Genomic DNA, 18560 nt, shown 5'->3' with positions numbered 1-18560 from the left:
TGAGAGTAGACCTTAGCTGGATTGTTGGAGAACACCCTGTTTATTCTCCCGGTCTCCACTTCTCTCGTGTATCTCTTTAGGCGGGTAGCTAGGGCTGTGAGTCTTTGCTTAGCAGTCTCCAGTGCCTCAGTTAATGACAGCTTTCTGTATTTCTTAAGCAGTTCTTTCTTGAGATTAACCCCTCTGCTTAGTTCTGTGAGGAAGCTGACTTCTCTCCGTGTTGCCATGATTTTTGCCTCTAGCCTTCTTTTCCATGGAGGTTCTTGGCCACTCCGGCTACTCATGCTGTTCATCTTGTAGCCAAGCATTTCTAGGATAACTGACGCTGTTGCATATATCAGCTGATTGGTTTCAGTGATGGTGCTGGTAGGGATGGTTAGCAGTGCTGTGTTCACATCTTCCAGTAGAGATTCCGATGGTACTTTATCATTACTTAGCCTTGGCAGCCCAATCTCGTATGACCTGTTGTCCTGGTCCTGGCTCCCCCTTGATGCGTCTTTATGTATAACTATTTATATATATATATATATATATATATATATATATATATATATATATATATATATATATAGTGAATACACTATTAAGAAGTTTCTACATCATTTTAGTTTATATGTTATGGGTGTACAGATCATTTTCAAGTGATTTCTGTGAGTTAGTTAGTCGATGTGGTGAAGTTGTTTTTATATTATTATTTTTGAAAAAAAAAAAAAAAACCTGAAATATACCGAAGTGCAATTTGACTTTTATGAAAGTATAGATCAACCTTCCTCTCTGATAGACGATCTTTGACTACAGGTCGCTCTTCACCATATTGACTGATAAAGAGCAGCACTCTGATAGACGATCTTGGCTTGCAGGTCGACCCCTCACTCTGACAGACGCTCTGCGGCGCGGCTGGCTGGCTGACTCCGGGAGGATGGACGCTGTGTCGCTGGGGTGAGTTGGCTCAGCTCTGCATGCGGATTACTCTGTAAATCTGAGATTCACGCAGCTTTTACATCTGTCGGATAACATTTTGGCCCACATGATCCCCCTGACATAAAGCCGTCTCAGCCGCTCACAGAGCCTGTTTCTCCGGGGCTCCGCTCCTGGTGACTGGTTAGCTTTAGCTTCACTTAGCTCCGGTTAGCTCGCTAACAAGTTAACGCGTTGAAGTGTTTCTAAGCTGCCAGCAGGTGTTTGTTTACAGGCTGCTAACCCGCTGTTAACCAGCCCTTAACCCACCTTTAACTCGTTATTACCACCATTAATTCCGACTGTACGTTAGCTACCAAGTGAAATGATGCCATGCTAAAAGCTAGCCAGGCAAAACAAACATCATCAACTTCATTCACTTCTTATTTTTCTGGGGTTTTGTGTGAATTTTACACAGTAAAGCCAACATATACGTGAGATATCTGACTAACAGTTCTGAATCTAATCTGCTACATCAGTTTGTGTCAATGGTTCAGTTATTTATCCTGTAAAACTAATCATAATAGAATATTATTACATGCACTGTGAAGATACACGGTTTTAAATATGCTATGGCAATGGTCACTGAAATCTACCGTTTTGTCACATGAAACTTTATTTACATACCCTTTAAATCTTTTTCGGTATTTTAATAAACCCAGAGATCTTTAGATAAGTAGACAGCAGAGTTCCAGATTTGTCTCTGGTTTCTGCTTGAAGGAGCTTTAAGATGAAGGAATTTCATTCAGTGTCTGATCCGAATAAAACACCATTGACACTGAAGCACAGTGAAACACTCATCTACATACATTCTCACTTTTCACTGTAAAAAGTGTTCAGGTTAATGCTGTGAAGGAAGAAAAGATCCTTTAAAAGGACAAACTTCCATAGTGATAATGTGTCCTTTTTATAATAGACGAGTTTGTCTTTTAGCTAGTTTTTAAGTGTGATCTATCATCTCAAAGATCATTTTGATGTTCATTTTTCTTAAATCTTCAAAAATTAAGTCCACAGAACATAGACCAGGGTGTCAAACACCAGAGATGTAGTTCATGGGCGAATCTGAGTGGGCCAGACTGGTGACATGTTAACATTATAGCTTTTTAATCTAAACCTTAAGGTTTTTCTTTGTTGTGCTGCAGAGTAGCTTTGAGAATAATGTTAGTTTTCCGTCTTTCATGGCAGAATCACTTTGTCGCTACTCTTAAGACATTTGTTTAAAAAATGAATGTTTTCTTTGAATTCTTTTCTCATGTACTTGGCGGTTTGTTGGCCCGGGCCGGAGCTTCTTGTGGGCTGGTTTCTGTTTTTGTTTGACGCCCCTGGTGTGGAGGGTGGAGAGGGTGGAGAAGTGTGTTTTTCTCCTTGACTTTTTGCTGGTTTCTTCTTGTTGCTCTTAATATTTTCTGTGTGACTGAAGAAATATGTTGCTTTGTAGCTTGAGGAATGTTGACGGTTTAATGCAGGAGCAGAATTGGCAAATAAAATTAAAAGTGATCGAAGAAGAATGTATGAGAGACAATGAACACTGCGGGAAAATCTCCAATAGAAGCAAACAAAAAACAAGCAACAGTGAAAGTTTCTGATCTGATCTGATGCATTTACTTCATACTTGTGATGTGTTGACCCCTGACCCCATGACCCCTCCTCCCCCGGTTGTGTTCTGGTGTCTCAGCAGTGTGCAGGCCTCACCGGCCTCGCCCCGCCCCGCCTGCGTCGCCGACTCGGAGGACGATGCGGCCGGCGGAGGGATGTTCAGCTTCAACCAGACGCACATGAGGAAATCCTTCCAGCTGATGAACGAGCTGCGGAAGTGAGAGGATGAGAAAACACTCCAGAAGTCATTTCTTCCAGCATTTCTACTCTTCAATTCTCTTAATTTCATTTATTTTCTAATCATTTTGGTTTGTTTCCATTCAGAAAGGAGCTACTGCTGCGTTGTTTTGATTAATTTTTTTTTCCCCACTTTGAAACTTATTTGGCTCCATGTTTACATTCACTCAGTTAAATCAGGAAAAGAAAAGTTTAACTTCCCTCCAACTCTTCCAGCAAGAAGATGCTTTGCGACGTCCAGCTGGTGGCAGGAAGCGTGGAGGTGCCGGCTCACCGGGTGGTCCTGGCGTCCTGTAGCCCCTACTTCTGTGCCATGTTCACAGGTATATATAGACACACACACTCTCACACAGTCTGTACTCCTGTGTCTCACGGTGTGTGTGTGTGTGTGTGTGTGTGTGTGTGTGTGTGTGTGTGTGTGTGTGTGTGTGTGTGTGTGTGTGTGTGTGTGTGTGTGTGTGTGTGTGTGTGTGTGTGTGTGTGTGTGTGTGTGTGTGTGTGTGTGTGTGTGCGCGCGCGCAGGTGATATGAGTGAGAGTAAAGCCCACCAGGTGGAGATCAAAGAGGTGGACGGTCACACGCTGAGGAAACTGGTGGATTACATTTACACGGCGGAGATCGAGGTGACGGAGGACAACGTCCAGGTGAGAGTAGGGGTGAGAGAGAGACGTTTGAACACAGAAAAGGATCAAACTCAAACATAACAGACCGTCGCGTCCACGTTTCACTCATTAAAGTCAAAAATCAGGGTTAGAAGATGTAAATAACTGTGGAGTTCATCACAGATGAGAAATGAGCCGAAAGTTTCAGTTTTTGGTGGAAGCCGTGTTTGGACCATGTTTTCCAGGTGAGGCAGACGAGCAGCTGAAACTCGGCCACGCCCCCTTTGCCCCGGCGCCATTAACGCCGCGGAGCCGGCGGGATTCTGAGCTCCAGGCAGCTGCAGGCTGGAAGCTTCCTGTGATTATTAGCGCAGGAAGTTTGTATGGAGGGAGGCAGGAAATCCTCCAACTGTTAGCGGCGTGCCCGCCTGATTGGCTGACCGCTCAGTGTGTGTGTGTGTGTGTGTGTGTGTGTGTGTGTGTGTGTGTGTGTGTGTGTGTGTGTGTGTGTGTCCACCAGTTTAATATTCAGCAAGAGGCTGTTTGTGCTTTTTGGGAGTGTTTTTCTTCTGCCCTGCTTGTTGGTGTGTGAACAGCGTTTGTGATGTGTCTTTCAGCAGAATCGAGGCTTCAGGCAGGAAACACAGGAGACACACACAAACACACACACACACACACACACACACACACACACACACACACACACACACACACACACACACACACATAGACAGGCTGCCTCTCTGTCCTGGTTAGCTGCTGTGTTTCTGTTTCAAAGAGAGCTTTGTCTCCCAGCATCCTCAGACATTCCCAAAAAGCAGTTAACTCTTCACAGAAATACTCCCAAGTTAAAACGATTCAACGCGTGTAGATCAGGCCTCCTCCAGGGGGCAGCAGAGAGCTGTAGCCCCGGTCGCTGCTTGGAGGTCTTCACTGATCTGTGCTGTCGTCTGGTGGTTTTGCGCCGTGTGCTCCAGGTCCTGCTGCCTGCAGCCTCCCTGCTGCAGCTGATGGACGTGCGGCAGGTCTGCTGCCAGTTCCTCCAGTCGCAGCTTCACCCCACCAACTGTCTGGGAATCAGGGCCTTCGCTGACCTGCACACGTGCACGCAGCTCCTCAACCAGGCGCACGCATACGCCGGTAACCCTGCTGCTCTGTGTGTGTCTGACAGCTTTCAAGTGATACCAGTGTTGTGTGTATTTATCTGCCGTTATTGTGTGTGTGTGTGTGTGTGTGTCTGTGTGTGTGTTTGTGTCTCTCAGAGCAGCACTTCACTGACGTGGTGCAGGGTGAAGAGTTTCTGGGACTTTCCCTGCAGCAGGTGTGCAGCCTCATTTCCAGCGACAAGCTCACTGTCTCCACTGAGGAAAAGGTCAGACTCACACACACACACACACACACACACACACACACACACACACACAAGAGCGCTTTTTCTGTCAAATTGTTTTTTCGTCCTTTTAATAACAGAGGAAAAGTGCTAATTGGGAGAAGTGTAGTCAGATTTTGGAGTGAGCAGTCTTGAAGCTCTTCAGCTCCCTCTAGAGGCGGCCGGCTGGTCGACAGCTCAACAGCAGAACAAACACAGACCGACTGATGTGTGTCCGATCCAGGCATCCGATCTTATCCTTTAACAAATAAATCCATTTGATCTGGTCATAAAAAGAGTGAAGTCGGCCTGAACTCAGGACTGTGTGTGATGATCGACCCTCGTTTCCTCTTTATTCCTGTTCGCTCTCGCCTCGTTTTCAGCAGTGAAGATGTGTGAATGAGAAGACGCTGAAGAGCAGAGCACTTCAGCTCTGATGAATCGGATAAATTTGAGGATTTCCCTCTGAAAGAAGTTTATCTCGCATCTGAAATGCCTTTTTCCTCTCATCTCACACCTTCCTCAAACCTCGGCCACAGCTCCATATCTGCTCATTTACATTCCTCCAGGTGTGGTCTCTGCCTCTGAATTCCTTCGCTCCGGGAAGGTGTGAGTGGCCTAGATTCAGGAGGAAATGTGCATTTGAAATGAAGCTGCTCAGAGGATCCGGAGCACTAATCTGCCTGAAAACAAATCAGCAGGGTTGAAGCTGAATGAACAAAATAGCAGCAGAACATAAAGCTCCACAGACACTTTTACAAGTGTGACATTAAAACGTTAAAAGAGAAACAGAGATCCTATTGCAGCCTCATTTAATGTTCATTCATCTCTGACGAAAGGTGTCCGACTCCTCTTCCTCTGTCTTCCAGGTGTTTGAAGCCATGATTTCCTGGATCAAGTACGACCAGCCGGCTCGTCTGGAGCTCATGCCCAAACTGATGGAGCACGTCAGACTTCCCCTCCTGTCCCGGGATTACCTGGTCCAGGTGCTTTACGTTACACACCTTCTTCTTCTGCTGCTTCAGGCTCTTGATTTTACAGGATTTGTGCTTTTAAAAATCGTTGGAATAAATGCAGTGAAATGTGTTCAGATCGTGGAGGAAGAAGCTTTGATAAAGAACAACAACACCTGCAAAGACTTCCTGATCGAGGCCATGAAGTACCACCTGCTGCCGGCCGACCAGCGCCACCTCATCAAGACCGACCGGACGCGGCCCCGAACGCCCGTCAGCATCCCCAAGGTACCCGGTCCGCCCCCCGTCCCCCGCGGACTCGCCGTCGCCGTGGAGCGGCCGTCCCAGCCCCGCTGCTCTGTGTGCAGGTCATGATCGTGGTGGGCGGCCAGGCGCCCAAAGCCATCCGCAGCGTGGAGTGCTACGACTTCCAGGAGGACCGCTGGTACCAGGTGGCCGACCTGCCGTCCAAACGCTGCCGGGCAGGTGAGGAGCGGCGTCGGGACGGGGAAACCGCGGTGGTCCGAGTCCCTGACTCTCCTGCTGCTCCCCAGGTGTCGTCTCCATGGCGGGCCGGGTCTTCGCGGTGGGCGGGTTCAACAGCTCGCTGCGGGAGCGCTCGGTGGACGTGTACGACGGGGCCCGGGACCAGTGGAGCCCCGTGGCCAGCATGCAGGAGCGGCGCAGCACGCTGGGGGCCGCCGTGCTGGGGGACGTGCTGTACGCCGTGGGGGGCTTCAACGGCAGCATCGGTGGGGCGATCAGCAGCGATCAGGTGGATTGATCCGTCCCGAGGTCTGCAGCTGTCAGGAAGGAAACTCCTCTGTGTGTCTCAGGTCTGTCCACCGTGGAGGCGTACAACTACAAGAGCAACGAGTGGCTGTACGTGGCCTCCATGAACACCCGGCGCAGCAGCGTGGGGGTCGGCGTGGTCGACGGTGAGCCTGTGTGTGTGTGCTTGTGTGTGTGTGCGTGTGTGTGTTTGTGTGTGTTAGTTCTAACCTGTGTCTGTCCTCAGGGAAGCTGTATGCAGTCGGTGGTTACGACGGAGCGTCGCGTCAGTGTCTCAGTACGGTGGAGGAATACGACCCGGCCTCCGATCAGTGGTGCTACGTGGCCGACATGAGCACACGGCGGAGTGGAGCAGGTACACACACACACACACACACACACAGCGGTCACAGAAATGTGTTTTATCTCAGTGTGTGGTGATTTCTAGTTTTAGGAAGCATATCAGTCAGTAAAAAAACAGCATCAAAACCAAAAAAACAAGTGTTTATAAGAACTTTAATGAAAGGAGTCATGTCAGTACTCTAAATGTAAAGACTTGTAGTTCTTCAAAATCCCCATTGTATTATATGAGTTTTTGAGGAAAGCGTGATGAGCCCAGTTCAGCATTTTTATACACTTTGCTGCTTTATGAAGTTAAAATAACTTTATGTGAAGCAGCAGTGCCTCCCAGTGGACAAAATCTGTAGAGCCTGCAAAGGAAAACATTTAGTGACAGAGTGAAAATCCTCACAATAAAGTTGTGCAGTTTGATCTCTGACACTCTGAGGAGGTCGAGCACTGTGTGTGAGCAAATGGCTGCATGTCACTAAACTTCATTCATAGTTAAAATGAAATGAAACATTCTTAATGCTAATTATTAAAAAAAAAAAAGTGATTCTTCTATTTGTATGAGTTCCGTGTGTGGTTTGTAAAGGGGTGTGTGTGTCTGTGCAGGAGTGGGCGTGCTGGCTGGTCAGCTGTATGCCGCCGGCGGACACGACGGGCCTCTGGTGAGGAAGAGCGTGGAGGTTTACAACCCGCAGAGCAACAGCTGGAAACTGGTCTGCGACATGAACATGTGTCGGAGGAACGCAGGTCAGACGGCGGGCTGGCTCTGCTTCAAACTGTGACAGTAAAATCTCTGAATTCCATCGAAATAAAAGCTTTAACTGGGACATTCTGGTCCTCTCGCAGGCGTTTGTGCCATCAACGGACTGCTGTACGTGATCGGAGGAGACGACGGCTCCTGCAATCTGTCCTCTGTGGAGTTTTATAATCCCACCACAGACAAGTGGAGCCTGATTCCCACCAACATGAGCAACGGCCGCAGCTACGCCGGTACGTCCGCTCCGTGCAGCGTCTCGCTCCGGGGCCAGTCCGACAGCCCAGCAGCTCCTCTCAGGGTGACAGTGCGGTGCTCTCCTTCTTTCAGGTGTGGCGGTGATCGACAAGCCGTTGTGACGAGACCCCCTCGCTGTCAGGCGCCCTCAGACCCCTGGGTTGGTTTTGGACGAAGCTCTTTGAGACGCTCATGGAGGCGTTCATCAGCGGAAGGATCGTGTCGAGGGACGTTTTGAAGCCCGCGACGGCTGCTTCAGCTGTCAGGAGACGCGTTCGAAACTGGAAAACACAGACGGACCGAGGGCCCTGAACGCACCGTGTCAGGCCAGCAGGCTGCTGCAATAATCCCAAAGTCTGGCCCGTGATTGGCTGATGCACAACGGATATCTTTGTTTACAGACTCAGCCAGATGTCCGCAGGGCGATCCGGAGGAAGGGGTCCAGACCGGCCCGGTCCGTCTCGTCTCCAGAGCTGCAGGACCGCAGGAAGAATGTAGAAGACGTCTTATATGCAAACCAAGTTATTTAATATTTTCACACGGTGGCTCAGACTGAGGCCGGGACTCTGCTGTCCTCTCACTACTGATGCACTGACCTCTTGCACTGACCGAACCAGACCGGCGGACCCCCAGCCCCGTCTGACCTGCTGTCCAGCTTTTTAACCTCTTCCATGCCAATAACATCATAAGAAACGTGGCCATACCATGCTGGAGACATTTTTTTAAAGCTTCATAACAAACTAAATGATAAAATTAGTTCTCTTGTTGTCAAAATGCACTGTTGAAACTGAAACAGCCTCATGAGATGAGCTGCAGGGCTTTTATTTATGGCGGTAGATCGATCACAGAGCGTTGTCTGGACCGTCACTGTGTCCTCCTCACGTGCACTTAGGAGACGGAGGCTTTTATTTTGGAGGAAGTTCAGTGGATCTGACCAGTGCTACAAAGCTGAAGACAAAGCCAGGATTCAGTACAGACGTCGCACAGCAGCAGAATGAAGTGTGTGTGAGTGAAGACGGAGACGCTTATGACCATCAAAGAATTAAACGTTTCATTTCACACAAGGAAATTGAAGCACAACACACTCATTTTCCACTTGTCTTATCTTTAAAAATGTTTCCATTTTGCAGCAGATTTCATTTCTGTTACACTTAAAAACGACCGTAAACATTTCCTCCATTGGGTGAAATCACTGGTTCAGCGTCCAGATATTTCCTGTTTGTGTCACTGCAAATTCCTCACGGCCGAGTTTTGAAAACTTTAGACAAAACACGAAGAGGAAACAAAACAAGCACAAATGTAATGCTGGACACTTGTTGCTGCAGCTCATCTCCAGCTAATGGATGTTTATATTTTTCTGAATAAAATGGAAAGCGGTAAATTAAGTGTATATAAAGCCCTTTTTTTTCTACAGATGTAAATGATATTTAATTCAGTCATTTTTCTTGTTAAAACAATCTCACCGAGGGTTAAATTTAGACTCAAACAGCCTGAGGTGAGCTTGTTTCTTTACATTGCTGTTGAAGATTAACGTTCTCACTAAGTGCAGATGTTCTATTTTTTACCGTAAACTGTGTTTCAGAGCTGTCGATGTTGTGGATTTGCGGTCAGGAGATTGTAAAATTCTTAATATAGAAGAGCTGTAATTTTCAAAAATTTTCTGAATTTGGAAAAATATTTTTTTTTGTCTTTAATTGACCACACAGGGTTTAGAAAAATTCTTTTTTTATTTAATCTGTTGCCAAAGTCATTTTTGTTTTTATTTAACTAACATTTCTCTTTTACATTAAAATAAGTTCTATTAACGTGTCTCATTAAAGAATTGTACCTCCACGTGTTGATTTATCAGGGTTTCGCTGCACTTCCTCAGTGGGCGTGATCAGTTTGATTGGCAGGTTTAATCGATCATTACCTGCTGGGTGTTTAAGCCAGGTAGAACGGAAATATGCTGATAAATGAAGAGGAGATTCACCTAGGGAGTTAACTACGGGTTTGTTTTCTACTTCAACTGTTAATAAAATGAAATTGTAACTTAAATCATATTATATGATATCGCAGCTGGCAATCACAGGTGAATTCATATTTAGTGCGCTAACATTTATGAGATGTCCGTGTTCCTCATTGAAATTAAAATATCCCCGCTTTAGAGTTGTTAGACTGAGGTTGATTTGTGTCACTTGTTAGCGTTTGTTGGTTTAAAAAAAAATCCAGTGTTGCGAAATAATTAGTTTCCGTGTTGACTGGTGACCACAGTACGGGACACCGGTCTAACCCCCCCCCCCCCCCCCCCCCCCCATCTCACCAAAGATTCACAGAAGTTACGCTTTAAAGTTATGTTAATACGGTCAAAAAGTTCTCGCCAGGTCAGCTCCGGGTGTCTGACTTTTTTTTTTCCATCTTCTATTGCGAGCACTAACTGGGGCCGCAGGGTCACCTGTTAACAGGGTTACCAATTCATTCGAAACACCGATTGCAGCGCATGTTAAAGAGGAATTTAAAGCAATAATCGAAACAGGAAATGTTCCAAGTTACGCAATTGGACATGATTCATAAAAGAAAATTGAACAAACTTCTGGAAAAGGTAACTTTAAGACCCTGTGAATTACGTGAAAATTAAAATGTAAAGCATTTTTATTTTCTGTGTAGGCTTCACAGTACTGGTAAGTGTCTGAACAGTCTTGAAGTCTCTTTTCCAGATACTTGTGAGATGTCTATATGTATATTAAAATGCTTTCGATTTTATGTGAATAATTTAGTTGGATTAGAAATGATTTAGAAACAATCATTCATAGCCAAAGTGTTTCTTGCTGCAATCAGGTATTTAGTTTTGCAACAGGGAAACATTCAAACACACGCAGGACTGATTAAAAGTAAATACATGCATAGTGTAAGACTTTTACCAGCTGTACCTGGGACCTGTAAGAAGAGTGTATGCATGTTTGACCGATGCACGTCAGCTCATGTCAAACCCTTCTAATGAGGGTCGGCCACTTTAAAATGGCTGAAATAGAATTTCACAGGCAATACTCCCACCTTGTGGTAGTCTTAATAAAGTCAATACAAAGGTTGAGCCCTCATATTTAAAACAGACACAGATTGATTTTCAAAACATTAAAAACTTTAATAAAAGCAGAGTAAAACATAAGGGTGAACTGAACATGGATTTCAAACAGTTTTAATCTAAACAAAAAAAAAAAAAGCCTGCAATGGGACGGGAAACAAAGTAATTTTACAGTCCGTGACATTATCTCCAAAATGGTTTTTTTAAATGAAAAAAAATAATCAAGAAACTCAAGCAATCGAGTCTCACGCTGCCTGGCACTGCCACCAACTGACTTAAAACCCTGAGTTCGTGATGCAAAATCAAAATATAACAAGACAATTGACTGGTTTGCAAGACAGAACAAACGCAATTCTGAGTCAAGAAGCAGTGACAGACATGGATTACAAATGGTTCAAAACAAGTCCTTCTCCCCCCCCCCAAAGAAAAAAAAATCATAACATATAGTTCAATAATTCACAATTCTTAGTAGTAAAGTCCTTAATGTGGAATAAGAGGACAGACGGGGGGTCCGGGTGGGGGAGCTGGATCCAGAGGACAGTCTCATTCATTCGGGTGGGTGATGGGCACTGTTCCCTTTAGCTGAAAGTAACAAAGACCCCTCACCCAGCCTGGGCATGTGTAATGTGTGTAATCAAATTTTCAAACGAACATCATCACCTAAACGTGAGGGAGAGGGCCTAGTAGCCTCCGTAGCCGCCGCCGCCGCCCCGGCCGTAACCCCCGCCTCTGTTGTACGGAGCCGAGCTCCTGTGGGTAAAATTGCTCCCCTTCATCGCTCCGTAACTGGAGTACTGCTGTCCGTAGCCGTCCCCAAAGTCACCGCCGTTACTGTAACCGCCCCCCATCTGGTTGTCGTAGTCGTCGTATCCGCCGTAGCCGCCTCCGTTATAACCCCCGCTGTAGCCTCCTCCGTACCCGCCGCCGTAGCCTCCTCCGTAGCCTCCTCCGTAGCCTCCTCCATAGCCGCCCCCTCCTCTTCCCCCGCCGAAGCTCTGCATCCCCCTGCCGCGACCTCTGCCTCCCCGGCCGCCGGAGGACATCTCCTGCTTGGTGAGGGCCTTCTTCACCTCCACCTTGTTGCCGTCGATGGTGTGGTACTTGGTGAGCACCGCTTTGGTGGCGGAGTCAGTGTCCTCGAAGAAGACAAAGCCGAAGCCGCGCTTCCTGCCGGTCTGCTTGTCGGAAATGATCTCGGCCTTCTCCACCACGCCGAACTGGGAGAAGTACTCGATCAGGTTCTCGGCCTCGATGTGGTCTTTCACTCCGCCGACGAAGATTTTCTTCACATTGGCGAGGATGTCCGGGTTGTTGGCGTCCTCCCGCGCGATGGCCCTCTTCAGCTCCACGTTGTTGCCTTCGACGACATGTGGCTTAGCCGCCATTGCTGCGTCGGCCTCCTCCGGCGAGGAGTAGGTGATGAAGCCGAAGCAGCGGGACCGCTGGAGTTGCTGGTTCATGACCACCACGCAGTCGCTGAGCGAGCCGAACTGCTCGAAATACGACCGTAGGCCATCTTCCGTGGTGTCCACGTTGAGCCCGCCAACAAAGAGCTTGCAGAGTTTATTCGTCATGATTTCTTGTGAGGACCGTCTCTTCGACTCCTCTTCTTCAATGGACGACGTGTGGGCGGGACGTCCACTGCGCTGCTGTCGTAAGACGTTGCGGCTGCTGATTGGTCCACTTGAACCGCGGGCACCGCCCACAATGCGCGCGCGAGCGGTTCATTCCGCAGCTGCCTTCAGGTCACGTCGGGAACTTTTAAGATCTTATTTTTAAAAACCAGCTCGTCGTTGCCTTCTATCTGTTTTTAAAATCAAACGGTTTGCAGTTGGTTCGAGGAGAAGTAAATGATCAAGAAAGAAACTATCTAGCTGAAGAAGTATCACGCACTTCCCCCTGATTCTTGTGGAATAAAAAAAGCTCATTTGTCCAGGGTTCTTTGAACCTCACTTCTTTCTCCCCCAGACGATGACCTCTTTGATATTCTGCAAGCAGAAAACAGCCTCCTGATGTGTTTTTTCTTTACAAGAAGGGCCTGAATTCAACACAGAGCAGCACCCTGCATGTAACACAATCATACTGTTTTTTAACAAGCTTAGCTTGGATAGGAATATGAAGGACCAATGCATTTTAAATGCTCTGAGCCTTAGGGGAAAAAAGCACAACTTCAGGGCTTCTCCTGCTTTCAGTAATTCATGAATCATTTAAAGCCTTAGATGCATTCACTCTCCGGAGAGAACTGGTTTCACCGGTCCAGAAAGTAAAGCAGAAACAGAGGCCGTTACCTGCAGTTGCTTGTTGAAAGACAAGTTTGGAATACATGAAACACTAAACTTGAATTAACTTCACAAACCTATAGTGGGTCAAATATATAGTTTTCCCTCTAAAACACTGAGGTGACTGCATGACAAGAGAGAATATAAGCAGAAATACTTTATTAATCCCAGAAGGAAACTCTTAAAACAGTGGATGTGACTGCCATTTAAGGCTCTTTCTGTTTAATCGGACCAGTTTCTTGCTCAAGAACACAGGTGAGATGGAGAATCTAACCTTCAGATTGTAAGATGACTTTTTCACCAGCTGAGCCACAGCCCAAAGCAGAAAATACATCAGATTCAAGTTTTTTGATTTTTCATTTATTTCAGCTTTGAAAAATTGTGATATAAAACTAATCCCAATCATTTATTTGAAATATAATCATGACATCCTGATTAAAAAATAAAATATATATATATATATATATATACATTTCTGGCTACTTGGTAACTTTCATGAGCCAAAAAAATGTATTTCACTCTACTCCTTTTATAGTGTTTGCTTCAATGAGGCACTTTGAGTAAATAAAAGACAGAATTGTAATTTTCCTGTCTCATAAATTCAATCACAAGCATTAGGGGATGTGTTTTGGACCAAGAATGATGCAAATGTTTTATGAATGAAAGTAATTCCTCACACATGCCACAAGGACACTTCCTGGTCAAGAGCTACTTTTTCCCTCCAAAATCAGCAAGCGTTCACAGCCTTCCCAAGCCTCTGCAAACCAGAAAATTCAAGTTACCCGTTTTCAACCCGTTTCTGATCCTTCACCTGGGGGGGGGGGGGGGGGGGGGGGGGCACGAACACATTTCAAAGTTTCACATGAAAAGAAATGAAATACCAACTACCAGGTTGTATGAAAATATAAATATTTATTATGTGATTATAAATAATCAGGTCGCCACAAGTGATGCGTTTTCCTAATGGAGGATCAGTAATCATCAAGCATCATTAACCTATAAAAGAGCAAGAAAGCAACAGTGAATTCCAACTCACATCTCTCCAGTGTTAAATTAGCAGAATAAACAACACTATAAAAGAAGTTGCCCCACATAGAGGGTATCCACCAGTCAGATCCAGCCCAAGATGAAATTTCACATTAACCAATATATTAACTGCAGGGTTATAACTACTCCTTCCACTTTAGTTTGTATTAAAAGGTGAATCAGTTCATCAGAGTAATGCATCACTATAAAATATTTCTAAATTTGTCAAGTTATGGCCAACAGCTGATATTCAAGTTCCAGCTACATGTGAGAAATGTTTTGTGCTTTTGATATGTAATAAAAAGCCACTGATCAGTGTAAAGCACACTGAATTGAGCCATGCTGTTGAAAATTGTAATTATTTTATTCAAATTTCAGGTAAATCATGTGTTAAAGGATAATTCATCAAACATGAACTTGTTATGCTGTACTAAAAGAGGTAGAGTTCAAACCTATTCATATTTTAATACCATTACTCAAAAGTCAGATTCAGCACGTATGTGGCCTGTAAAGTAAAATGAGTTTGACAGAGACACCCTTCCACACTGTTGAAATGTTTGATTATCGGCATGTAGATCCACTGTTGAGTTTAATGACTTCCCTTATTTATTCCACTGCAATGTAGTGATTAATACACTGTGAAACATTCCTGGCCATTTCTGTTCAGTCAAGTCGAACCTGTGAAGAGCCACCTACCTTCAGTTGAAACTCCAGTTCTTTTCTAACCACAATGATTAAACAATCTCACAAGAACTGCTTGAGATAAGAATGAACTCCAACATTTTGTGTCTTCAAAATATTCATTTGATACTGAAAATTGTAATGCAGTCAACTTCTTCGACACCAACAGACCTCAAATAATTCATTTAGATTAAGATTTTGTTGTGGGGATGTGGCTTCCAGCCCAGAAACCAGAATAGATTCAGAACTGAATGATCAAAACACGGGAGCTTCATGGCACTGAAACACCAAAACATTCACAGAACACATTTAAAACTCTTTCACATGTCTGGTACCAGACGGGAATCCATTTCAAAACTGACTTCACCTGAGGGGGAGAAGGCACGGCCTCTCTCCGGTCTCCCCCGTCAGCGTGGAGACACAACACCCCACCAATTCTGGGGTGATGTCCTCATGCCCAGGTTACCGTAGCAACCTGGAGGAGATGGGAGAAAAACAAGAGTGAGAAAATGGACCGCATGAGGTTTCTGAGGGAGACACCAGTCTACTTGTTCCACCATCTCATTGAATTGTGGAAAAGAACCTGGGTCTCCTTCCACCCACTAATAAATTCATTCAAAAGTACAAATAAATTAAATGACACCCCACCCCCATTTGTTATTTTAAAATTAGCTATATATAAACTGATACGTCAAGATTAAATAATGGCACACTTTGTGCACCATCTTAAAAGATAAGCCATACATTGTTGACCAACACAGAGTGAAGACAGGTTGATTTACATACCTAGTTTGCTGGATGTGGATATCCTAAAGAGATATTTCAGAGTCCTATCACAATCGACCCCAGGTAATGAACAGGGTCCTGATGTAGCCTACAAACAAACTGCTACGGCTATTTTGGCTGGGATAGCCTACTGGAATACAAGTAAAAACACCTAAATGTAAGGAATAATCAAAGATAAATAACAGATCCCTCATGTCCACAAAGAGAATAATATTCAAATATGTAAAGAGAGAAAATATCAGAAGTCATTAGCAGCATCTAAAAAGTGAAATCATGTTTAAAAATGAAAGTTAAAAAACAGGTCACACCCTACAAAGCCTACATGCATTGGCTGTGGGTAGACTACAACCATTCGGTAACCATTTCACCCACCTGAAGGTTAAGGGTTTAACATGATGCCATGTAACTAAAGAACAACAAGGAGAGGCCATAAACCTGTGGATGAACTTGAAGCCTGGTTAAATAAGTAAGATAACTAAGCTACGTGGTATAACGTTTTATTTAAAATGAACATACATAAGCATACCAAAGTGTTTTAACAGTAGATTTTGTTCTCATGAAACATGAAAGTATACAATATACATTAGATATTGCTACAGATAATGGAAATGAACAATATTTAGACTGAAGCTATTACTAAGTGTGACGTTTGAATACAATATAGGGAAGGAAACAAGGAAACTGGATCCTGCAGTGTCACTTTCCTGTCTTTGCTAAATGACCCACGGTTCAGTAAATAACACAATAGATGTCATCAGTATATAACATAGCTATGAAAACCACATAACATGCTTTCTCATCCTCATACATTGAAATCACACTAAGTTTACTCCAGTAGACAGGTCGAATTTCGTTGCTTGAAAAGGCAATATTAAAATAATAGTCAAAACGCATGGAAAACAATCCTACATCAAAATGTCAAAACAATGAGTGAACGCAAATAAAAAATAATCCAACTCTGAACGACGACAGCTACACGCCAGAGGCGTGGGTACATAAGGGGACCAATATTCTTCGTTTTGTGTGTCCTAGTTGAACGGCAGAGCTGCTCGCTTTAAATCAGGTGTTCAGGGAAGTGACCTTCCTACCTGTTTGGTTTTTTGATGTGTTTTGGGGGGTCTCTGTGACTCTGCCATGGTCGGATTTCACGGCAGACGCCCCGTTACTGACTTTGACTTATGACGTCCAAATCCCGGCTTGGTTGGGGGTATTCTGTGGCAGGGTGGTGGTGGTGTGGTGGATGATTTCCCTTGCGAAGTCCCGTCTAGTAGCCACCGCCGTAGCCGCCTCGCGAGGAGTATCCGCCGCCGCCGCCTCTGGAGTAGGGCCCGGAGCTCCGCTGGCCCCCGAAAGGCCCTCCCTTCATGGGCCCGTAGCTGGAGGCATGTTGACCGTAGCTGCCGCCAAAGTCGTTGTAGCCGTTGCCGCCACCGTAGCCGCCGCTCTGGTCTCCATAGCCACCACCATACGGCCCTCCATACCCTCCGTAGCCGCCGCCGCCACCGCCGCAGTTGTAGCTCCCGCCATTTCCGTAGTTGTAGTTTCCGCCATAATCCCTGCCGCCGTAGCCATTTTGATTCGGCCTCATGCCGCGGCCCGGCCTGCCTCTGGGCGCCATGGAGTTCCTGTTGGCCGCCTGCATCTCCTGCTTGGTCAAAGCTTTCTTCACCTCCACTTTGTGTCCTTTGACGGTGTGGAATTTCACCACCACTGCCTTATCTGCCGCGTCGTGATCGGTGAAATACACAAAGCCGAACCCTCTCTTCTTCCCGGTATCCTTCTCCGAGATGACTTCGGCCTTCTCGATCTGACCGTACTGCGAGAAATACTCGCTCAGATGTTCCTCCTCGATGTCGTCTTTCAGGCCGCCGACGAAGATTTTCTTCACCTTAGCGAGAGCCTCGGGCTTGTTGGCGTCCTCCCGGGCCACGGCGCGCTTCACCTCGACCGCGTTGCCGTCGACGGTGTGCGGCCTAGCCGCCATGGCGGCGTCGGCCTCCTCCGGGTTGGAGTAGGTTACGAAGCCGAAGCAGCGGGACCGCTGCAGCTGCTTGTTCACCACGACCACGCAGTCAGTCAGCGTGCCGTACTGCTCGAAGTGTTTGCGCAGGCCATCGTCGTCGGTGTCCACGTTGAGCCCGCCGACGAAGAGTTTGCAGAGCTGGTCGGTCATTTTTGTCGGTTAACAACGAGCAGAAACTGAGTTTACGAAACAAAGCGCAGAGCTCAAGATGGAGGAGGGGAACGGCGCAGCTATATTTATTAACCTCCGCCGTGACGTCATTACGTTAGCGTGCGTCGACGTGTCTTCCTGTGAGCTGGTCTTTCTTTTGTCACCCGAAACGCGTTAAATAAACACGAGTAAACAAAGAAAGAAAACAAATAAAACACGAATAAGAAAAATATAACGCCGTCTTTTGGTATCCAGCTTGTCTTCTTGCTCAAAAACACGCAGAATATCACATTAACAATGATTGAATAAACGCATGTTGAAATGTAAACATGGCGTCATGAAATTGAAACTAAAAAACAGTATTCAGATTACCAGGAACAGAAAGTTACGCTTCTCCAGATTATTAAAATTTTGGAAACTGCATGTGATCATTCAGAAAGTAATTGTGCCTGAATATCAGGTTCATTAATTAGAAAAAAGTGCTGATACTTGATTCAAGTTACAAAGCACCAGTTTAAATGGAAAAGTAAACTTAATAATCCAGAATTGGCAATGTTGTAGGTCAGGGGTGCTCAATCTGCAGCTCTGGAGACATACGAGGCTCTGCAGTACTGTAAAACTGGCTGCAGGATGTACTTTACAATTTAAAAAAATACATAGTTTTAACAAATAAAATTACTTGCTGCTTCCAATTTAGTTACCGAGTTACTGTTGCCTCATTTGTTGCAAG

General features: G+C 45.5%; 3 protein-coding genes across 5 annotated transcripts; 1 reads left to right on the top strand and 2 right to left on the bottom strand.

The window, feature by feature from the left end:
* The first annotated feature begins 867 nt into the window (after window positions 1-867).
* klhl3 (kelch-like family member 3) lies at window positions 868-9786 on the top strand. Of its 2 annotated transcripts, none has more exons than XM_030117808.1 (15): window positions 868-939; window positions 2633-2770; window positions 3007-3113; window positions 3313-3434; window positions 4370-4532; window positions 4655-4764; window positions 5631-5747; window positions 5853-6002; window positions 6083-6200; window positions 6269-6466; window positions 6551-6652; window positions 6733-6861; window positions 7440-7580; window positions 7680-7823; window positions 7918-9786. In XM_030117808.1, exons 1-15 carry the CDS (start codon window positions 920-922, stop codon window positions 7944-7946), a joined length of 1788 nt encoding a protein of 595 aa, XP_029973668.1. In that variant the 5' UTR covers window positions 868-919; the 3' UTR covers window positions 7947-9786. The 2 variants fall into 2 exon arrangements, with proteins under 2 accessions (XP_029973668.1, XP_029973675.1); XM_030117815.1 differs by having other exon boundaries at window positions 919-939; window positions 2636-2770.
* Window positions 9787-10920: 1134 nt separating this feature from the next.
* Window positions 10921-12530, bottom strand: LOC115407530 (heterogeneous nuclear ribonucleoprotein A0-like). The gene has a single exon (XM_030117898.1). The coding sequence runs from the start codon at window positions 12457-12459 to the stop codon at window positions 11566-11568; it is 894 nt and encodes a 297-aa protein (XP_029973758.1). The 5' UTR covers window positions 12460-12530; the 3' UTR covers window positions 10921-11565.
* A 1526-nt stretch (window positions 12531-14056) lies between these two features.
* Window positions 14057-17904, bottom strand: LOC115407515 (heterogeneous nuclear ribonucleoprotein A0-like). Of its 2 annotated transcripts, XM_030117887.1 has the most exons (3): window positions 16746-17904; window positions 15239-15346; window positions 14057-14160 (listed from the first exon to the last, which is right to left on the bottom strand). In XM_030117887.1, the coding sequence occupies exon 1, from the start codon at window positions 17828-17830 to the stop codon at window positions 16922-16924; it is 909 nt and encodes a 302-aa protein (XP_029973747.1). In that variant the 5' UTR covers window positions 17831-17904; the 3' UTR covers window positions 14057-14160; window positions 15239-15346; window positions 16746-16921. The 2 variants fall into 2 exon arrangements, with proteins under 2 accessions (XP_029973747.1, XP_029973738.1); XM_030117878.1 differs by having other exon boundaries at window positions 15239-17904.
* Window positions 17905-18560: the final 656 nt, after the last annotated feature.

The sequence above is a fragment of the Salarias fasciatus genome, chromosome 2 (genome assembly GCF_902148845.1).
Source record: "Salarias fasciatus chromosome 2, fSalaFa1.1, whole genome shotgun sequence".
Classification (NCBI taxonomy): domain Eukaryota; kingdom Metazoa; phylum Chordata; class Actinopteri; order Blenniiformes; family Blenniidae; genus Salarias; species Salarias fasciatus.
The sequence above is the reverse complement of the archived record's forward strand: the minus strand, read 5'-3'. Positions and strand labels throughout refer to the sequence as shown.